General features: G+C 38.1%; 3 protein-coding genes across 9 annotated transcripts in view; 1 reads left to right on the top strand and 2 right to left on the bottom strand.

Moving 5' to 3' along the window:
* The window catches only part of adamts13 (ADAM metallopeptidase with thrombospondin type 1 motif, 13), a 54071-nt gene extending 35173 nt beyond the window's left edge, over window positions 1–18898 (top strand). The window contains exons 25-30 of one of the 2 annotated variants that reach the window (XM_002663221.8): window positions 3597–3801; window positions 9135–9489; window positions 10858–11004; window positions 11090–11266; window positions 15123–15304; window positions 18460–18898. In XM_002663221.8, coding sequence (XP_002663267.4) covers window positions 3597–3801; window positions 9135–9489; window positions 10858–11004; window positions 11090–11266; window positions 15123–15304; window positions 18460–18624 — 1231 coding nt within the window. In that variant the 3' untranslated portion in view covers window positions 18625–18898. The remainder of the gene's footprint in view (window positions 1–3596; window positions 3802–9134; window positions 9490–10857; window positions 11005–11089; window positions 11267–15122; window positions 15305–18459) is intronic. The other variant, XR_012384731.1, reaches the window with a different exon arrangement.
* grk5l (G protein-coupled receptor kinase 5 like) overlaps window positions 1–22760 on the bottom strand; it is an 821722-nt gene that overhangs the window by 196046 nt on the left and 602916 nt on the right. The window lies entirely within an intron of this gene.
* Window positions 19633–22760, bottom strand: part of LOC141375917 (uncharacterized) — a 40285-nt gene continuing 37157 nt past the window's right edge. For 2 of the 6 annotated variants that reach the window (XM_073911130.1, XM_073911129.1), the window contains exons 4-6: window positions 22309–22373; window positions 22063–22200; window positions 19633–21642 (exon numbers count right to left, since the gene is read on the bottom strand). The gene's annotated coding sequence lies outside the window, so the exon portion shown is untranslated. Of the gene's footprint in view, window positions 22374–22760 lie in introns of all 6 variants that reach the window. The other 4 variants (XM_073911132.1, XM_073911131.1, XM_073911127.1 and 1 more) reach the window with 4 other exon arrangements.

Here is a 22760-nt window from a genome sequence, read left to right as displayed (position 1 = left end):
GCTACGGAGAACGACGTTTAGGCAGGTTTGTTGCTCGCGTGCGCACAGACACACAACGCACGCAGGACAGGGCAGCCGGAGCGACTCCCTTCAGATTCAGCACGCATGATCGCGTTCATCAAATTTGCTTAAACTAAGTGTTCTAGAGTATGGCTGTATTTCACAAGGATTCTGACACAGCAACGTGAAGCAGACGCTTTACAAAAGTTGCGTTTAAGGGGGAAACACTTCAAACTTTATGAGAATCTAGAGGGCATATGCTAAAAGGCAAAGGAATGGGCTGTCTTTGACAGCTTGCGACTTTATCTGGCACTTTCTGAGTACATTTATATGGACACAAATACTCTGATTTTGATATGATTAAGATAATACTCTTATTAAGAGTCTACCATGTAAGCAGCGATTTTTGATTACCTTAAAGGACCACGAGTCACGAAATACGGAGGTTTTTCTTTCCGTTCGCCATGCGGTATCAAATTCCATTAAAACAGAAGTCGAAAGTTAAAGATGAAACACCCAAAATGGCAAAAATTGGGGTTGGAGCTAAAATTTGCAGGACACCAGATCTCCTGGACTGAGATTGAGAACCCCTGTCATATAGCTTTATTAAAATAGAAAGCAAAAATAGCACTGTAAATTTCTTACATTTGTATTATTTCCTTTAACTTTTCAGGTGAAACATGCTTGTCAATTAAATCTTTTTCACCCTTGTTAAAAATCTCTGGCATATGCAGTGAATCAGGGTATCTTCTGTCCATTCTGTATCCGTTTTTAAAGAAAAAAAAAAAAAAACTAAGAAAACTGACATTTTTCGGTTTTTCTTTTGCTCACAAAAAATTTCTGTCTTTTGCTCACTTAATTTTCGTTTTTTGGTCAAGGGTAGAAAAATGGATAAATGACTTTAAAATTCATTATACACATGAAGTTGGTGCTGAAACATCCTTTTTCTGATTGGCCAACCAAATCTGAGCTTGTCCTGCAGATCAGCACCCAGGCTTATAATTATAATAATTATAATAAATAATTATAATATATAATTATATATATATATATATATATATATATATATATATATATATATTAGTGCTATCAAAATTAGTGCGTTAATGCATGCAATTAATTTTAAATATTTAACGCATTAAAAAAAATTATGCAATTAACTATTTATTTTTATTTATTTTTTTTACTTCCTGTTGTGGTGGACGTGTATTCAACATGCAAAAAAATATGTATAAGACCAAGGAAGCACTTTTTGAAGGCAAGTTTCAGTATAAAACAATTAATGTCACATCACCAGGCTCTCCAGAGTTTCATGCAATTTCGGGTGTTTCATTTTTAACTTTCGACTTCTGTTTTAATGGAATTTAAAACGGCATGGCAAAAAAAAAAAAAACTTCCGCATTTCGTGACTTGGTGGTCCTTTAAGGTAATCAAAAATCAATGCTGCTTACATGGTAGACTCTTAATAAGAGTATTATCTTAATCATATTAAAAGCGGAGTATTGGTGTATGCCTTTCAGCATGAGCCCTCCAATGTTTATTAAGTTTGACGTGTTTCCTCCTTAAATGAAACAAAAACGTATGCTTCACGTTGTTGTCCCAGAATCCTTGTGTGCCCTGTCCTGTGTGTGTGTCTGTCTGTGTGTGTGTCTGTGACAGGCCCGTGCACAGAGCACAGACCCTTACAGGGGCAGGTGCTCAACGCGATCAAAAAGTGAAGAGCAAGTGCCTCCTGAGAGAGGCACTGCACCTCAGCCAATGTGGGCAGAGGGGCAGTGGCTCTAGCCACCGGGCCACCTCCCTGTGCATGGCCCTGGTCTGTGTGTGTATATAGCAACAAACCTGCTTAAACGTCATTGTCTGTAGCCAATAAATCAAAAAGTTATGAATTACCTTGAGATTGCGTTGCACTCTCAGCTCACATCATTCAAAAAAAAAAGGTCCACATTGTCCCCTGATAATGTCAACAGACTGGACTGTTTTAGCAACTGGATGAATTTAAAGGAGGACTGAGCAAATTGTTTCTATTTTATAATTAATGAGTACAATTGTTTGTATTCAATTCTTTATTGTTATTACAATTTTGCATCTGCAATGCCTGTATTTTGGCATTTTTGCAGTCCACTTAGAATCCAACTTGGAAATCTATTTTTTCTTTATTGGCATTGATTGTTTTGAAATTCAAATGGCACTTACATGCCTGTGTTTTAATTTCTGTAGTAAATATGGCTGTCAAGCCAGGATCTTGATAGTTTATTGTGGGTATGTTGTTTACATGAAGAAATCTGTGTTACAAGTTAAAAAAATTCTAATAAACAATTATATTTCGAATTTAAATTGTTTTTGTCTTGCATTTACACAATTTTACATTTGAATAGGCAAAATTACAAGTTTCAGTCTTTTAAATTTGATTAATCGCAATTAATTAAAAAAATTGTAATTAATTAGTTAATTTTTTTAATCGATTGACAGCACTAATATATATATATATATATATGTATATATATATATATATATATATATATATATAATATATAAATATATATATATATATATAAGCTAAGTTTATATATTCTATCATTTGATCAGTTAGCTGGCTTACATCTATTGAGTATCCATAAATTAAATAAAAATGTAAATTAGCAGTATTATTACACATTTGTCATTAAAATAAGGTCATAGTTCAAGGCCAAACCTCTTGCTGTCATTACCTGATGCTGATCCTGATAGGCATTTCTGAGCAGAACCTGGTTTGCATTATTGCTTCAGAGCAAGGCCTATTTAATAAAATGTTGATGATTAATAAAAATAATAATAATAATAAAGTAATATGACTATGTCGAAAAGAAAATGAATAACAATATATGCGTATAGTTCACCGCCAATCTTCTTGCTGCTGTGCACCTGATGCTGAGCATAGACAACCATTTTCGAGCAGCACCTGGTTTGCATGATTGTTTCAGAGCTACTGTAGGCCTAAATAATAATAATAATAATAAGCTTATAATAACAATCAATATTGTTTACCTAGTTTTTTTTATTGTTTAGTTTTTTTAATAGTTGTTAGCAGGACCGCCATAAGAACACATTGGACCCAGGGAATATAACCCAGCTTGGTTACCCTATAACAAAGGGTACCATTTGTTTTTATTTTATTTCCTCCGATTATATATATACAATTTTTTTTTTTTTTTTTTGGGGGCGACATCACAAGCTCAGATTTGGTTGGCCAATCAGAGGAAAAAGGACATTTCAGCACTGCCTACATGTGTATAGTGAATTTTATAGTTTCCTGCCTTAAACCAAAAAACAAAAATTGAGCCAAAATATCTTGGGTTTTTTCTTTTGTTTTTTGTGAGCAAAAGAAAAAATGAAAAACTGCCAGTTTATGGAAGACTTGGTGAAATTTAATCTGAAATTTTTAATATTCACAGCATAGCAAATTATTAACAATTAAATGAAAAAATAATTTAAGTAATATTTATTTATTCATTTATTTCCAGTGTAATATTATATTATATTATATTATATTATATTATATTATATTATATTATATTATATTATATTTAGGCTGTCTTTGTGAAATGATTCTGCAGGTGGCAGGTGGGAGACCAGGGTGACTGTTCCGTCACTTGTGGGATGGGTGTTGCTCTCAGGAGTGTGCAGTGTGTTCAGTATGAGGGCGGTGTAGAAAGGGATGTGGAGGAGGAAAAATGTGAATCAGAAACCAAGCCTCCTGTCACTGTACCATGCTTCACACAAGTCTGTTCTTTCAACTGGGATGTGCACGACTGGAGTAAGGTAATGAGTCCTTATGTAGTGGTTTTTAAACTTTTTACATCAAGTACCAGCATAATGACCGCATTTTTAATACAAAAGCATAGTAGGCATTATTATTCAGCGACTGTACAGTTAAAAAATAAACAGTAAATAATTCCTTATAAGAATATCTATTATTGTCAGCAAAACATTGTAAATACAGTTTAAACAATAACAATGCACTATGCTTTCAGGTAAAAAAATTAATTAATAATGTGCTGTACCTTTAAAAGTTAATAAAAGTAGCACAGTTCTTACAAAGTAAAAAAGAAATGCTGTACTTAAATGTAAAGTATTAAAAGTGCTATCTATCTATCTATCTATCTATCTATCTATCTATCTATCTATCTATCTATAAATATATATATATATATATATATATATATATATATATATATATATATATATATATATATATATATATATATATATAAAGTACGCGCGTCTGGCTTTCATACCGCAAACGTTTTGATTGCTTCTTCAATTTTAATGTTCTCCGCAAGTTCGTGCTCAATCGCAATTGTTGCAAGTCCATTGAGCCTGTCCTGTGACATAGTACTTCGGAGATAGTTTTTAATCAGTTTAAGCTTCGAGAAACTGTGTTCTCCAGAGCTCACAGTGACTGAGAGTGTGAGAAGCACTCTCAGCGTGACAAAAACATTTGGACAAATTGATTCCATTTCTTTTTCGCAAATGAATTTAAGTGCATCCATAGCTTTAGATCCAGCTACCAGGCGTCTGCACAAAGCAGTAAGTTCCTCACACAAATCATGCCCATTAACATCCTGCGAGTCTCCATGAATCAGGGCCTTTTCTAGTCTTAAACAATGCTGATGAATTTCCGGATACTCCTTTTCTTTTAGAGATGCGATGTCATATAAGAATCCAAATACGTGCCCGTGATCTCGAAACAGGGAAAAGCGCTCTTCAACAGAACGAATGGCACAGTCGAGCACTTGGTTAAAGAAGCCCACTTTGTAGTTTTGTTTCGAGTTAATGACAGGTGTGAGATCATCAGCTTCGTAAGTAAACATTTTCTTTCTTTTTCGTAGTCGCACTGCACTTTGTGGGGGGAAAACGGCCTCTGTTTGCAATTCCTCCGTTAATTCTCTTGCACTGTACTGCACTCTTTCAAATTTGTTGTCTGTGCGGTAATCCACAAAGGATTGCTTTGTCGTATTGAGCTGTGCTATTGCGTTAGTGATGTCAAAGTCCATTTCCTGCAGCATCTTGCTGGCAATATTTATTTCATACAAAATGTAATCGAACCATGTAATAATACTGCACATGAATGGGTAAGATTCAATTTTGGTAGCAATGCCTTTAGCATCACTGGTTCTGACACCCGAAACACCTGTCAGGGTGTCATCTTCCGCTATTGACAGAAGTGCTTCGTGCACATCTCCTAAATGGTGTTGGATGGGTTTGAGAGCGTCGATTCTGCTTTCCCATCTAGTATTGGATAGTGGCTTAACTGTCAGACCACTAGGAATGTGTGGTTTTAGTACCTCCCACCAAGAAGTGGATGCAGAGAAAAGGTTATACACTTCTTGTACAACTGAAAAGAATTCAACTGCCTGCAGGCAGCATGATGCTGCATCGTTTACAATTAAGTTGAGAGAGTGAGCGCTGCACGGCACATAGAAGGCCCTCGGATTTTTATCCTGCACTCTGTTTTGTACACTACTGTGTTTTCCGCGCATATTTGACCCGTTGTCATATCCTTGACCTCTCATATCCATTATATTAATTCCAAGCTCGCCCAGTTTTTCAAACAGAACCTCTGTCATGCCAGCACCAGTGGAATCTGTTATATGCGCAAATTCTAAGAAATGCTCCCTAACCATAACGCTTCTTTACAGTGCCGTCACAAAGCGCACGCACAATACCGGTCATCTGTTCCATTTTGCTCATGTCAGGCGTGCAGTCCAAGATTACTGCAAAGTATTGTGATGATTTAAGCATTTTGAGAATGTCTTGTTTAATATGTGAAGCAAGCAAATCTATGATTTCATTTTCATCTTTGCCCAAATAGTGAACAAGAGTTTCCTTGGATTGTATCCTTCTGATGTGCTCTGCCAGTACACTGTCAAACAGTGCTGCCTAGGAAAGCCTTGTTTTGCATTGCCATCACCCTCACAATGCTCACTAAACGTTCCAGCACATGCTGCCAGTGTAATGTTTTGCGTTATATTTTACGCTGGTTGTGCGCATCAATTGTTTTTTGAGTGGCTAATCTTGTGTCCAGCTCTTTCCATTTATGGAAACATTCTACACGTTCACCTGACTTTTCGTGTGAGTTCAGTGTGCTGGAGAGATTTTTCCAGTCTTTGATGCCGTCTTTACCCAGCCTAGGCTTTACCAAGCCTAGTCCTTGCTAATTGAATAAATAAGCCACGGTCGGTCCAGTTTCTCCCCTTTAGCTATTGTACAAGAGAAGTGAGCTCATGAAAATCTCCTGTTTCCACTTTTTGAAAAATTATACCTTACGTTTGATGTGGCCCTCTCTGTATCAAACTGTCCTTAAGTCCAGGATTTATTACTTCTGGCCATTTGCCAGGATCTTGGGATATTTCCTTACCTTCTGACAGTGATATAACTTGCTCAGTCTGTCCCTCATTAGAAGAGTTACTGTCGGCCTCAGGTACTTTGCTAACATCCTCACTCTCTCTGTCATTAGCATGGTCATCGGCGGTGTTTCTGCTGTCTGCGACTGTGCGTGCGCGTGCGCCTGTTCACTCGCGCTTTCTCTTTTTTGCCGCCCTGATTATTCTGCCGCCCTAGACGGCCGCCTAGTTCGCCTCTATGTACGCGCCGACCCTGTTCATAATTTGCACAATTTCTTTGAGGATTTTACCATCAATTACCATGAAATCATCAGATTTTTTTAATTTGTGGTTGAGCTTGGCTGATTGGATGAGCTGATTGCCTTTTTGATATTATTGATCTTATCAGTAAAGAAATGAGCAAACTCATTACATTTGCTTTCAGAGAGTAGTTCACTGGGAATCCTACAGGGGAGTTTATGAGTCTCTCTACCATTGCAAAGATTGCGAAAGTTATTTAAGTTGCTGTTTATAAGGCTTAAAAAGAAAGTCTGCCTAGCAATGTTCCACATTAAAAACATGAAGACTGTTAGCATTGATTTCAGGATTATCAATGTGAATATTAAAATCCCCAGCAATATTAAAATAGTCAAACAGCTGTGTAAAGTTATCAATAAAAGTTGGAGAATATTTTGGAGGTTTGTAGATAATGATCAGTAAAATGCATGGAACACCCTTTAGTGCTATACTCATATTTAAAGGACAAATAGTCACAAAATGACATTTGTTTACATTCACAGACATCTTTTAACAAAGCAGCAATGCCTCCACCTCTCATATTAGTTCTGCAAACATCCATAAAATTGAAATTGTCAGGGGAAGTTTTATTCAGAATTGATGCACTACAACTATCATCTTGCCAAGTTTCATTTAAAAGCATGAAAACCAGGCATTGATACATGTCTTGACAAGTTCATTGACTAGAAGTGACTTGTTGTTAAGTGATTGGATGTTTAAAAGTGCAAACTTAACAGTTTTAGCTATTTTCCTTACAGTAGTCTCACATCTACATTTAATAGACACCAGATTTGAATGATTTGTATTACGACTTGAAGAGGCCTTTAATTTTCTTTCATGTAATACAACACATACCTGCGTAGAGAAAGCTACAGGCACACTGGGTTTCTGTTTGTTCTGTTAACAGTTAATAAGGACACTAAGCAGGAAACTCATCTAAGCAGGCACCCGACACACATCAGTAACTACGTGTACATGTAGATCAGTAATCAAACTATTTGCCTTAATCTAATTAAGACAATAATAAGGTTAAGGCGTTTACATGAGTTGCTTTTTGAATGTTGCTTTCATGATTCCGTTTTACATCTTATAGCACATAATTCGATTAACGGCATTGCGTCACCACGCTATCCGCATTTCCTCCGGAGTTTCATGTAGTTTTGGGTGTTTCATTTTTCATTTGTCGACTTTAACTGCAGTTTGGCACTTTCACTTTCATTCGGTAACATTTTATACATGCCCCCCCCCGTCACAAAGCAGATATTGGATGCAACAATAAACTGCAGGAAGAGTGTTGTTTTAATGTAAGTTCATACTGCATGCTGAATAGAAGAAAATTTCACAGGAGTCTATAGTCTTCACTGGCTCGGTAGGTGTAAAGAGTGTCAAACAGCCGTGTCTGGGTGTGTGTGTGTGTGTGTAGATTATCCTGTCACAAAGTGTGGTAAAAGGGCAATAGTTTTATTGTATTTAACTATTTAACATTGTATTTAACATTCATGAGAGCAATAGTTTGATTAAGGTGTTTACATGTCTATACTGCACTTCAATAATGTGACTAAAATCGGCATACTTCACATGTCTAATTTGATTTCTCTTTAGTTCATTTATGACCTTAATTTGAATAAATTAATCAAAAATCGTTGTTTACATGGCACATTCTTAATCAGAGTATTGTCTTAATCGCATTAGAATCGAATTATTGGTGTCCATGTAAACGTACTCAATAAAATTTTTGTTCACCAGCTGAAGAGGCGTTGTTAGGGCCCTGGCGGTGTGGCAGGAGCTGAAGGACTCTTCCAGGTGGGCTTAAAGGTGGTAGTGGAGAAAGCCGCTTTATGGTTGCCAACTGGGAGCTTGCAGCAATGGAGTGTGAAAGTTTAGTTCCAGAAAACACCAGTTCCTCCATCTAAATCCAAAAATTCAAGGGAGGCGAGCAAGGTGACACAGAGAGCGTGTCTGGTGACAGAGGCTGTGGCTCTGATGTTCTGATTGCTGAAATATATTGTTGAGTGCTGACACTTGATGCTGTTCTGATGTGTCACAGTCTATTTGTATTAAGCTCAGGTTGTTGTGGTTGTATGGCGTTATCACTGTCCTTGTGAGATGAGTCAACCCCAAGTCCTCTTTGAAGCTGATTTGAAGTCCTGTGGTCATTTGGACATTTACAAGGGGTTTGTGTGCCATTTGGCTTGAGTTCAATGGCACATACAGCCGATGGATGATAAAAGGAAAAATAGATATCGTCCTTTAGCACATTTGGACCAAGTTTCGCGATTGTATCTGTCGTAAGGTTAAAAGAGTTTTAAACATAATTTTATTATTCAGTGATTCTTCTGTGTGCTACAAGAAGGAGGCTCACACTTTGGCAACCATTAACAGTTATGCCATAGATCCTCAAGTTTCATTTTATGAATGCAGAGTCAATGAATCTCAAGTCTCTCATTTTTTCCCCTTTCTTTTCCAATATAGTGTTCAGTATCATGTGGTTATGGGATCCAGTCTCGGGCTGTGTCCTGCATGGGCCCATCGAATCCATTCCCTCTTAGTCCCTTTCTTTGCCTCCACTTGCCAAAACCTATCACCATCCAGGCCTGTTATAGCCCTGACTGCTCCTCAGTCAATACATCTGAATCAAAGCCCAACAGCACTTACATCCAGTCAACTCTCCAAAGTATTGAGGGGATGTGGAAAAGTCCAAACATGCAAACCACACCAGCTCCAGCAGTCAGACGTATCAAGATGAAGAAGAGTTTCCCAACCATTGTTCCTACAGCAGACATGATGACGAGCACTATGAGCGTGCCAACAGAAACACCACAGACCAGTTAAGTGGCACATACCTACCAACAACTAACATTTAGTGTCTAAACAGGGCATATTTTATAGTTTTAAAACAGAGTATTTGAACTAAATGTTAAAGCATGCTATATGTTACGTGATACATATATACAGATGTAGCGTTGAGGGGGGGGGCTTTTGGATCGCCAGAGTGGTTGGATTGGTAGATTGCTCGACTACGCCACCCTGGAAATTATTGGCCAGGGACCCACATTACACGGTTATGCAACAGTTTGGAGAAAAACAGATTCGTTGTGGCTCAATCAGACTTCAGAACACAAAAATGTAATAAGTTGATTCACATTTATTACAAAATTCGATTATTAAAAACAGTACAAACACTTCAATGCATTTAAAACACGTTTTACTCAGCACTTCCTCTTCAGAACTGGGGCCACTGGGTTTTAGTGTTGGAGGCACACACGCACATACTCCCCACACAACCAGTTGTGAGCACAGCAGGCGAAGGATACACCACCACCACACCACATCAATTCCGTACCAGAGCGCCCCATTCTGGAGGAAGAAGAAACACAAGATAAAACCAGTTCAAAGAATGCACACACACGCATACAAACCCACACACACACACTTAAAACAAGCACCCACAGCTCGGCGCAAGACCAGTTCAATAAAACAGTGCAAACTCACAAATCAGTACACATACAGCTCAACATCATATAGAGGGAAATCACAACAAGGCATCTTCTTAAGTGGACAAGAAAGTAGCACATCAATCACTCCAAAAATACAGCTTTGCAACAAATCCAATAATGCAAAAGAGCTAGTATAACATTAGTATAACAGTGGTGACTGCTCAAAATGGTCACAATTAAACCTTCTGATTCATGCTACAGAGTACCTCATTTAAACAGTTTAAACGGTCACACAGTTTATCCTGGTTAGAAACGAAAGTCATAATAGTTAAACTCAGCTCGCTTGATTTATACCCATCTCTGAACTCTTGTACAGCCTCACGGCCACCGAAAGGAATGAGACTGCAGCCGCGCTGACTTGACACCAAACACCCGCAGCATTCAGTCTCCCATTAGCGGCGCTGCAATGCTCACGTAAAAGGCTGACGCAGCCTTGTATTGACCGCAACTGTAGAGAGAGAGAGGGACAGGAAGGAAACTTTTCCCCGACATTGATGCTGACCGTTACCGGTAGCAAACGAGCCTGCTGAAACAAAGACTCCCCAAAGAAACACAGACGTGCATAGTGCGGTGTCAAAGCAGTCTTTTATACACCCTGAATACCCTAAGAAATTTATAGATGTATAGAGTTTGGGGATTAATATGTGAACAGATGAATGAACGTGGGGAAAAAACTAAGTCATCCACTCTCGTTTCAGGTATCTGTGGGCAACTCCTGCTTCAAGACTCAGGAAATATTGATCTCCGCAATGTCACTGAGAGGAGATGCATATTTGCTATTGGCCGACCTCTTGATGAGGTTATTCAAATCAGAATTATTTCCAGTACCCTTAACTGCCAGCAAAGTAAGTGCTAATCTTTCATTGCTTACAGACAGGGGAATCTGTAATAGCATGGTGAATTGTGTGCATATTTGTGTGTTCTTTTCAGAGGAGAATATAGCCCTGTATGACAGACTTGTCCTTATGCGTCTTTGTGAGAGGATGACTGGTAAAATGGTCAAATCACGAACAAATGTTCTTTTGGTACGCCAAAACCGTCTCACCTCTGGCAATGGAGTGGTACTATTTTATCAAAGTGTAAAGACGAATAAAGGCTACAATAGAGGTGAGTCATTACAAACAAACCATGAATCTAATACTTTAAAATGCATGCTGTAGTCTACTATTGTCAGGATTATGCCACTTTGGTTTTGTCAATTGTAAAGTATTTTAACCCTGAAATGAGAGAAACTCTGGGTTTTCCGTTTCAAAATGACAGGTTTATCAAACTCAAGAAAGCAGGGTAAGTCAAGCCTGTTTCTGAAAGAGGGGTAACTTTAACTCAAAGTCAGTTACTGTGGTAACTTACTCTGTGTCCTAACCTGGTCAGGAGCAGGTCTTATTCTTTAAACTCAGAGTTTCTGTCAGTCTCCTCCCTTTTTTTAAAGACGAAGCAGTATTTCTCACCTTAGCCTTACGTTTCAACCCACCTATTTTTTTATGTTAACTCAAAGTCAGTTACTGTGGTAACTTACTCTGTGTCCTAACCTGGTCAGGAGCAGGTCTTATTCTTTAAACTCAGAGTTTCTGTCAGTCTCCTCCCTTTTTTTAAAGACGAAGCAGTATTTCTCACCTTAGCCTTATGTTTCAACCCACCTATTTTTTTATGTGCATTTTGGATACGCCATAAAAAAATCATTGATGGAAACATCATGATGCTCATGAATTTTAAAAATAGGACTTTGGAATTTAGAAAAAAAACCTATGCGCTCAACTGAGTAGGATAACTTTTTTAATAAAATAAATGTGCATAAACTGCAATTGAACTTTTACTGAACAATTTCCAGTATGTGTATTAAAAAAGGTTTGTTATAGGATCATCATAAGTTAACGATGAAAATGTTGTTTTGGTCATTCTAAAATGCCTTAACCATTTCAGTATTAATGTTATTATGTTATTAATTACCTACAGAGCGTCTGGAGCATGGCTAGAGCGTCTGTTCTCTTCGTCTCATATGGCGTCAAATGCCACCATGCGTTCATTGTGTGTCAGCATTGTCTTCTGAGGCGCTAGTCATTTACCAAATAAAGAAAAGATTTACGTAGTTTCTCCTACCACAGTAAAGTCTGTTTTTACTGTTGATTTTTGGCGCCAGTTTTTGAGGAAGTAATGATTTTGTTCTCTTTGATTCATTGGATGGAAATGCTGCTTTATTCGCATAGCTTTTACGAGACATTACAGTTTTGCACATAAATTTAATTCTCATTTTAGGATGGAAACATAGCTATTGCCTACATTTCAGTCACACAAAGAACAAAGTCAAGTACGAGAATGGCTTGTCCTTTTTTAATAATTAGCTTGAATTCACAGACCTTCGACATGTGTTGTAACTACATTAATGGGATTATTACTTGTTCTAAAAACTTTTTTAGTTCTGCTTACATTCTAAGGGTGCTTTCACACTTGGTTCATTTGCGTAGACCGTACCCAAGTTCTATTGTCTCCCCCTGCCACCTCCTCGGTTGGTTTGTGTTCACACTTTTTTTCCTTCTGAACCCCGGTACGCTTACGTCATCGAGCTGCTGTTTTGTTTACGGCCGTTGCTAGGTGACGGTCATGAAAGCAAGTGCCGAAATGGAAAGACTTCCGCACATCGCGGTCATTCTGCTTTAACTGAAGCTTTTGGTTTCGGACATACAGAAAGCGACTCACGTCCATCTGCCGCAAACATATTATAAACAGTCAGAACATCACACAGTGTCTGTAGAAGCTGTTTTTGGAGGAGACAAGCAGACATCACCGTGTATCACTGTGTTTGCCCTGGCTCAGTCCCACGTTTGTCACCAAGGTACGAAACGTGACACACACACACACAAACACAAACGAATGTTATGAAAACAATAGTTTGTTGTACAGTTGGCGGTTCACTTCCGTGATTTGGTATGATTGCATTCACATCAGAAGTGAACCGTACCAGAGTTCGCATGAACCGTACCCCAGACCACCTCTTTCAGGCGGACTCAGGTACGGTTGACGGATGGTCCGCACCTGAGTTCAGAAGACACGTTCACACTAGCTAAACGTACCATACTATGACGTCAAACAAACCCGGGTGCGGACCAAAAGTGCTAGTGTGAAAGCACCCTCAATGTCAAATCAACCACTTGATCAATAATAAAGGCAGACACACAAGTGCACTTTTGAATCTATAAAACTAATCAATGTGTGTAAAAAAGGGAATCTTAAATTAAACAATTCCAAAGAACATTGTGTTAAGGTTATCTGCATTCTTGTTTTGTCAAATTTGTTGTAGAAACTAAGCAGTAGCCTTTTTTATGTAATTTAATGCAATTACATCTGAAATAACTTCAAAATTATGGCCAATTTCTCAATTTTTCCAAATAAAAACTTAATAAACGTCACACATTACATTACTTTTTTTATTATACTTAATTAAAAAATAGACTTACGCATTAACTTGAGCAGCTTTTTTCCCACGCTAACTGTCTGTTTCACTGATGCAGTGGTGTTGCTTTTTTAAATATATGGTCATATATGCTATAACTTTACATAAGAAGATCAAGTTCAGCTGCAGAAAGAAATGCTGATCTCTTTTTTTAAGATATTGCCATGGTGACTCGTAACATCCGTGCCCCATTAATAATGTCTTTTTATAGCCACAGTGTGCACACTTAACTCTGAGTTGGTCTACTCAAAGTTGATTGACCAAACTCAGATCAGCTATTCTGTAACCGAAAACTCTTGAGTTTTTTTTTTTTTTATCTCTGGGTAAATCAACTCAGAGTTCAAGTTTAAACTCAGAGTTGGCTGAACCTACTTACTGAAACAGGCCCCTGGTTGTTTACATTGTGGGCGCATGCGTTAGTGTTGTGTTTCATGTGAACACACGGTTAACAAATTCTCTCATTGGCTGCATGTTCTAGTCCCATTTTACTTAAGCACATGGATTGTGTTGTTTCTTTGTGTCATGTGCTTCTTTTTATTGTCTAGTCCCACCCTCTTTGTTAACCCATTATTAGTTTATTATGTTCACCTGTTTGTTTACCAATTATTTCGCCTTTATAATCTCCTCATGTCTGCTGTCCTGTGCCAGTTCATCATCCCAGTATCATGTCTTTAGTCGTTTCCAGTCCAGTCTTGTCCAGCCCTGCTCTTATCTCCCAGCCCAGTCAAGTTTGTTTTGTGTTTTAGTTATGTTTTCCCCCTTTAGGGTGTTTTTTTTGCATTTTGTTTTATTTTTTAATTAATAATTAATTTGCTGCACTTCCCTTCATCTTCGTTCCCTTTCAATACACCAACCAGGACAACTATAGTTATTTTACTATTTTGAGAAGAGATTTTTAGTCAAAAATTATTAAATTATTATTTTCTTAAAAGAATAAGGGCCAAAAATATGAGCCAAAGAAGGATTTTGCTGTGCCGCAATGATTGACCCTGAGGACATCGCTACTTTGAAAGTTTAACATCTGTGGATCTCACTCAGCAAAGTAGTGACTTCTCGCTACTGACGATCTAAACCATGCAACCAAAGGGAGGGGGCTGTAATTTGACAGTGGCAGACAGGCAAAATTATTTAAAAAAAATTGTTGTTGTAAATAGTTTTGTAATTCATGGATACATTCATAATTTCTATTACATTTATAGGACTGTTATTAATAATAAAGCAGATCTCTGGGGGCCCCTAGAGTGCATGGGCCCTTAAAATAATCCTTATTTTCCCCTATAGTGGCGCCCCTGTGAGTAAATACTTATTTTTGGGTGAACTATTTCTTTATGACAGGAAAATGTGGTGTTCCATTAGATCAGAGTTGCCCACTCCAATCCTGGAGAACTAAACCCTGCAGACTCATTTAACCTAGATGAAAACTTGCATGCCTCTATGAATAAAAAAATTGGTTAAAATAATTTTAGATTTAGCCAAACTAAAATGATGTGATATAGTGTGTCTTTTTCTTCACAGTGTGTGATGTTCAACTGTTTGCTCCTTCCGGACTTATTGAGAATCCGATCAAGAGTCCAGCCACTTACCCCTCTAACACCCAGAGCTGTCGTGTGTTCATTGATGCTCCTCCTGCTTTGAGAGTTCAAATCAGAGCACTTTCTGTTCTCAACAATACAGACACAAACTCAACATACATATTGGTAAGTTAGTATGTTCCATTTTTGAAATAACTTACTTCAGAGTGTATGAGAGGAGTAAAGTAGAGCGGTGTAATTGGAGTGGGATTTCTCTCACTCCGAATGTGCTCAGACACCACTCAATCATTAACACAACAGATACAGTTTTGAATCCTTTGATATATTCAACTACCAAACTAATCAAGTCTTTCATGTATCATTATTAGCCTAGTCTTTTTAAACAATCCATTTATAAAAAAGGCCAACATAATTTATGAATAATAGAATATAGTCTCTACTGAAGAATAAGCCCAATCCTACGTTAGATAATGATCCTTGCATAATGATCACTGCAAACTAAGCTGAGATGTTCATTTTATATATAGGCCCAATCCCAATTCTATTTTTGTACCCCTACCCCTTCACCTTGCCCCTTACAACAGAGAGTTAAGTGGAAGGGCTTCAAAATTTACCCCTTAGAATTGGGACAGCACTACAGCACCTGCACACGTCATCATATGTCCTCGTGATCTCTTGCTTCATATGAGATCAGACGATGGCGACTGCTGTAGTTATTCCAGTTGTGTTATTTTTTGGTTTTTATCTTTAGGAAATTACTGAAGGCATGTATTATGTTATCATTATGTGGCAATAAGATTGTAATACTGTGCATTTAACACAGTGGCCTAACTCATCTATGTAAACACACAAAAACAGCATTAGCACTATAGCAGACACTGTAAAAAGCTCATTGACAGCCACTAGACTTTTTTCTTATCGAGTGTCAGAAAGTTGTGGGACTAATGTACAGGAGTTATGATTAGGGATTATAGATTGCGAAAATTTGCGTTTTTTATTTTTTAAAGCATGACGGTAAAACATGAATTCGGTTATGAATATACTAAAACATGTTTTTGTTTGTTGTAAAAAATCTTAATAATGACAAAAAATACTAATTTGTGGATCTCCTTACTTCCGGGTGGAGCTGTTGCTGGGGTATTCAAGGAAATTTTTCTTACCCCTTGGTTTCAAGTGGGGTCCTGAAAAGTCTTCGTTTGAAGGGGTGTATACCCCTTGCCCTTAGCCTTTAAGCTAAAGAGAATTGGGACACGACTACCCCTTCACGGGAACGCGCAAAACGAGGGGTAGTGGTAAGGGGAAGGGCTAAGGGGTAGAATTGGGATTGGGCCACAAACTATCTATGAAAAATGTAAGTAAAGCAACGCTGTGTAAAAAACAATACTATTATAGTATTTTACGCTGTAGGCTAATCAAAATCTACACAGGTGCTTCATCTTAACATCCCTACGGCACTGCACATGCATCTGTTTAACGCTTTTTAAAGACCTATGGCAGACAAGGGAATCTCAATAAAAGCTTGATGCTTGCTGTCATCTGGGCCCTATTTAACGGCATTCTATGTTACAACATCAATAGGATTTGAAGCTGTCAAGCTTATGTTAACTCTTTAATATTAAGAGAATTACATTAACTTTAAAATCTGTTAGTTTGATACAGGATACACTAAACAAAGGCCATTTTTACTTATTAAAACAGTTACATTAAGTAACTTAATGTGAGATGGTGAAAATGAAAGCACACACGTTGAGGTCAAATCAGATGCCCAAGACATAATCTTTAAAAGAATGACTTGTATTAAAACGTAGCAGTTATATGACAGGGTTGTGATATAACAGTGGAGCTTTAATTAATGCCTTATTTTCTGTGGAGCAATCAAGTAGCAGGAGGAAGGACCAAGCTTGGCGTGAGTGAAGAGCGTGAGATGGAAAACCTAGAGCAGATAGAAAATGTTTTGAGTGCTGTAGTAATTCTTGCCGTTCCACTCATATACTCTGGTTAACTTGCACTGTGTTACTTTGCTGATGATTTTGGCCCCATTTACACTAATCCGTTTTCGTTTTAAAGCGCATAAATTTTGCTACGGTTACGCCATCCGTCCACACTACGCTGGAGTTTTCGAGTATCACCACTGTATCACCAGACATATAATGCCTGCATAGACCTTGTTTTCCTACAGGCTGTCGTCCCCTTTAGGACATGGCCAGGTATGTTTCCTTGACAGATGCTTTTAGTATAGGCTTTTAGTATAGTGCCATGTACAGGAGCCGGTAGCTGAATGCTCATTGCACAAGGTCCCTGCTGGCAGTATTTCTCGCATTCTGCCAGTTCTGGCTTTCACACTTATCCAACAGCCCCTCCCTGAAAGATTTTTCTGAGGATGGACATTCTATCTCAGGGATTGGGAATGATCTACCACTTGAGTAAGATAACTTATTTTCAAAAGAACATCTGTCACATCCAGGAACACAACTCAGTAATGAAGAGGGAGGTTCTACCTTCCGATGCTGCAAGCCGGAGCTCCCATTGGTAACAGTTTCCTCAGTCATTGCTTGTCAAGCCTTGGATGAGGTTTTATCCATTCTGCCTTTATCCAATACATCAATCTGCATTTTAGCTACCAACAGAGCCCTCCATTTTGAAGCAACCAATCCCAGCTCCCTTTGCTCATTTTGTGGGCCGTTCAATGGCAAATGAGGATTCTCCCTTTAGAAGTAGCATAGGCCCACCATTGATCATTACAGATTAGAGCACCCATTTGGCAATGATTGGGGTTTTCCCTTCCGAAGCAGTGAGCTGCTGCTCCCTTCAGTAACAGTTTAAGTCCTCCATCTATCATCAAATTTTTGACTCTCTGGCAGCTTTTTTTGTTAATTTTGGTGGAGCTCTCTGCGATCAAACTCTATGATGAGCTTGAAGCCCACCCTATTTACTATGTATATGTACTTACTATTTGCACAGGTCGAACTTGATTACAGAAGTATTTGAATTACCTATTACTTCATCCAAATTCTTCTCCTTTTAATCAATTCTTATCCCATGCTAGGTTTAGGGGGAGCTCTTCAATTATGGATTAAATACCAAGCTCTGAGCCCTTTCCATCTGGACGTCATGGAAAATACTATTGACTTAATTATGATGTGTGAGGACGAATTAATGAATCCGAGATTAAACAGTGAATACATGTATTTACACATGATAGACATTAACAAAAAAATTAAAGCTGTGCAAACACAAATACTGATAAACATTGTATCTGTGATGCCCCTGGACTGAATACAAGTATCTTTATGCTGTCTTTATTTCTTTTCCAAACCCAGATTCGAGATGTGGATGCTTTAAAGACAACCATATTTAGAGGAACACAGCTCTTCCTGTGGAGATCTTCAGGAAGCAGGGCTGAAGTGGAATTTCATGGGGAGTATCAGCAAATCAAAGGAATGTTTAGAGCAGAGTATTTGCATATTAACCCTTCTGAAGAATAACTAGCGTACTTTGTATGCATGCTAGTTCAACACGAATTTGAAATTTAAAAATAAGTATAGTAGTTTAACTAGTTTAGCATAAAAGAATCTGAGGAGAAGCAGTCTGAAATGGTCTGTTGTTCTGTCATATAATTGATAAACAAAAAATCATACCAATTGCTTTTCTATATTTATTGTTATGTGTTTTTCACCTTTCTAAATTGACAATCATATGTGCCATGTCTTCTTCTAATTTAACACCACAACGAAATAAATACAAATCATGAAGAGTGTTGATGTTGTGTATAGGTTTTGTCCTCCCACTGACACCTTACACAAGTGCCACTTTACAGGCTCAAAACATTTATGAAAACTATGGCTGCATTTACAGAGTACAACCCTCAGTGCTAGGAAACACCCATTTACTCTGTCATTCACACATTACTGGAAATTAAGTTTATCTAATTAGCCCTTCACAATATACTCTTCTGGGAAACTGCTTTCTGCTTTGTAAATACTTTACCAGTCTGGCTCGTTTGTCTGGCTGTTCTGCTTGTCAGAGAAAGTGACACACAGAATATATGCATTGTAATTGGCCATATGTAACATAAATTAGCTCATTTTATCATTATTAATAATCAACAATAACGGTTTATTCTTAATTATTAATATTCCGGCTTAAGCTTCGGTCAATTTGGTCAAACATATGATTGTATATGATTCTGCCCGCTCGACCAAGCGGACTCTCAGATTATGAATATTAACAAACAGTAAACAGTAACAGAACAGTAACAAATTATTAATTATTAACATTCTGGATTAATTTATTGTTAATTTGACCAAACAAACATGACCAGAACCGCTGCTCTTTCGAGTGGGCACGGTAATGATCTATTCATTTAGAAAAGGGAATTATTACTACTTGTGAAGTAGATTAATCATTCATAAGTTTTAATCAACATGTAACAGCTAGGCAGGGGAATCTGTCTTTCAGTGACTTTTTCTGTGAGGCAAACAATACAATTCATTTGATTATAATGAGATTTATTGACTAGTCAGAAAAACAACGAACAAAACGCACAAACATACATAGAACAAAGATAAACCACGTGGAGATAGGCTATACGGTTTTTTGAGCATGTAACAACAAAGAGAAATAGTAAAGCGAGGAAATAGAGATTTCAGATAAAGACTGACAAAACTTTCAGTTCCACACACACCATTAAGGATCACCAAGATTATAAAAACAAAGACACCATCCAACCCCAGTTCCCAGTTCCACAACTACAAAGGAACTTTTTACTTAGTACTTTGATGGTGTGATGAGTAGGGATGTAACGGTATCAGAATTTCACGGTACGGTAATACCTCGGTATGAATGTCACGGTACGGTATTTATTGAATCATTTACAGGAAAAAAAAAACTTTTGAAAATACTCCAAAAAAGTGCCAAAAGTGTCAATGACATACAAATTAGCCATCTATCTGTTAGCTTTGAAACAGGAACTTCAATTTTAATAACAAAAAATTATTAAACCATGTAAAAAAATAAAGTTTCAATTTAGTATTGTTAAAAACTCATCACATTTAACATTTAATCACTCACTTAGATAGAGATGGGTTTAAAGGAAAATTATCATATAACTATAATCTGGTAAAAGCTGGTATCTCTGAGTATTTACAATGTCCCCTGCAACAGAAAAAACCCCTCTCATTTGGGACTGAGGATTCTGGGACAAGAGAGATATGACTTGGCCCATGTTGACAGCAGTGGGGTAACGTTGTGCATTGTCTTTCCCCCACTTGAGAGGACAAACCATGAGTGAGATAGAGATCTCTTTGTGGTACAAGTCAATGTCTGCATCAATCTGAACAGTGTGCTGTGTTTCTGCAGTCCCCATGACTGTTATTAGTCGTATTCCCCAACTTGCAGGCACGTGCACACATAGGGCTCAACCTGTGCAGTGCACATGCCCTTTTTAGTCTTGGATAGAAAATGCCCTTCCAAAACGATCAAAAGTGCCCCCGCGACGCGACACAACCTCCGTCCAGTCCAGCCCTTCAGTAGGCGCGCGATAACACCTCTCTTGAGTATGCGCGCTCAACCCCCCCTCGGCGCTTTACAATACGCGCGCCACAACACAGCTGATCAGAACGCGCGCGACAGCACCGCTATTCAGCACGCGCGCGGCGACAACACCCGCTTTAGGTTCGATCATTTCCATCTTTTTTTCATCTCCGCTACTAGCAGCACACTCCATTTCCGCATTACTGGATCTGTAGCGACAACAGACCGCAAAGGATTATGGCCACGCCGGGGCTGATGGGAAATGAAGTTCCAGCTACCTCCCGTTCGCTTCATTCGCCTGAGCAAATTTTCACAGAAGACCTATAGTTTTACCGAGTCATGCGACTTCGGTAATATCGAAAAAATTTAATATTGCGGTATGACGGTATTTACAATACCGTTACATCCCTAGTGATGAGTGATGGTGGGATTCTGGCCAACTCAGCCTTTGGCCAAGGACTCCGTGGGGGCATCCTTCATATGCCTCCTCACCCTCTTCTGATCTGGAGTCTATCTTCTCTGCCTCTTTGAGGCCTACTTACTCTCTTTGTCTCTGCCTCCCCCTGTCTCTCCTTCTACCTCTTGTAACTTTTTTACATTTATGCTGGGTACAATTATTATCATATGTTTTTATCATTTCATATTTTATCAATTTATAGTCATTTGTAACTAATTCAGTTGAAAGCACAGATAATTGTTGTCATTAAATCATCTCATTTTCAAGTATTTGTGAACTACTTTTGATTTGACAATAACACCCAATTGCTCCATTGTCAGACTCGAACAGAAAACAGAGAATTCAGTTCAAAAAAGGGTGTTTTATTTGGAATAAGGATGAACTAAGGCAGCCGCCGTTCCTCGACCACCCGTGGGAGAACACAGACTGGTGATCCGCCTCGGTTCCTTTCGAACGGAGCAAAGGCTGTAGCTGGTGAGTGCAGGTGAGGAGTTGGGAATCAACAGCGACGATACTGCACAGATCACAGATAAGCAAAGGCGATAAGTTGTAGATCAAAGTAACAGGACTGAACTATTAGATGGAAAAGTCAGGTTCACTAGAGAGGGAGAGTTGGTCTGTAGGCTTTAATGAACACAATAATCCAACAAAGAGTAACAAGAAGGGGCAGGTATATATGAAGAGACAAATAGACTTAAATGGAAACAGGTGAGTAATGCATGCACGCCAGCACTGATTGAAAGGGGAAACAGCTGAAGTTAACAACACAGAAGATTGGATCAAACCTGACTCGTGACATCCATATTGCAATACAACAAAATACAATCACATAATAACAACGCTCTCCCACATTATTAGCTATTAATACGGTCCTTATTTTCGTTTTTGGTATAAGATTACAGAAGAATGGTTTGACTAGAAATGTAGTTTTTACCATCATGCTGATAACTTTTAAGTCACTTGGCAGAAATACAGTTCGATCTGCTGTGGTTAAAATCCATTCTTACATCTCCCAGGAGCTGACCCCAGAGGACCCCATTCCTATGTCTTTGTGGCAGATGAGGCCTTTCCCCTAAGGAAAAATATGAGGCCATTCCAATAAAATTGAATAGTAATAAAACATGACTTGTCACACAGTGCAAGGCGACCAGTGGACCAACCCCTCATTGCATGTTCTTACCTCATTCATTCTTTCCCTTGTTATTTTATCAAAAAGGAAGGTCTTCTGCCTACATTTTCGGCAACCTAAATTATTAAAAGACAACGAAAGATTATTAAGCAACAAATGTCAAGCTTTGTTGTTGAATCTCCAGTTAATAGTTATCATTTTACTTGTGAGGTGAACTGTGGTTCCACTTTGTCCCTGTTTATTGTCAATCAAGCAAAATATACTGTGCTGGGTTTCCAAAAGCCCTCCTAGCTTAAAGGGGTCATCACATGCCCATTTTCCACAAGTTCATATGTTTCTTCTTTAAGGTTTTAATTAAAAGTTTATAGTCTATTTTGTTTAAAAATTCTCAATAGTAGTGTAAAAAAAATTATATTTTTTTTTACCAAGTTAAAATCAGCTCAGCAAAATACCAACTCATTTTACTGCAAGGTCCCTGTAAATGTAAATGAGCTGTGCTTGCC

The sequence above is a fragment of the Danio rerio genome, chromosome 8 (genome assembly GCF_049306965.1).
Source record: "Danio rerio strain Tuebingen ecotype United States chromosome 8, GRCz12tu, whole genome shotgun sequence".
Classification (NCBI taxonomy): Eukaryota; Metazoa; Chordata; class Actinopteri; order Cypriniformes; family Danionidae; genus Danio; species Danio rerio.
This window is presented reverse-complemented; position numbering and strand designations above follow the sequence as displayed.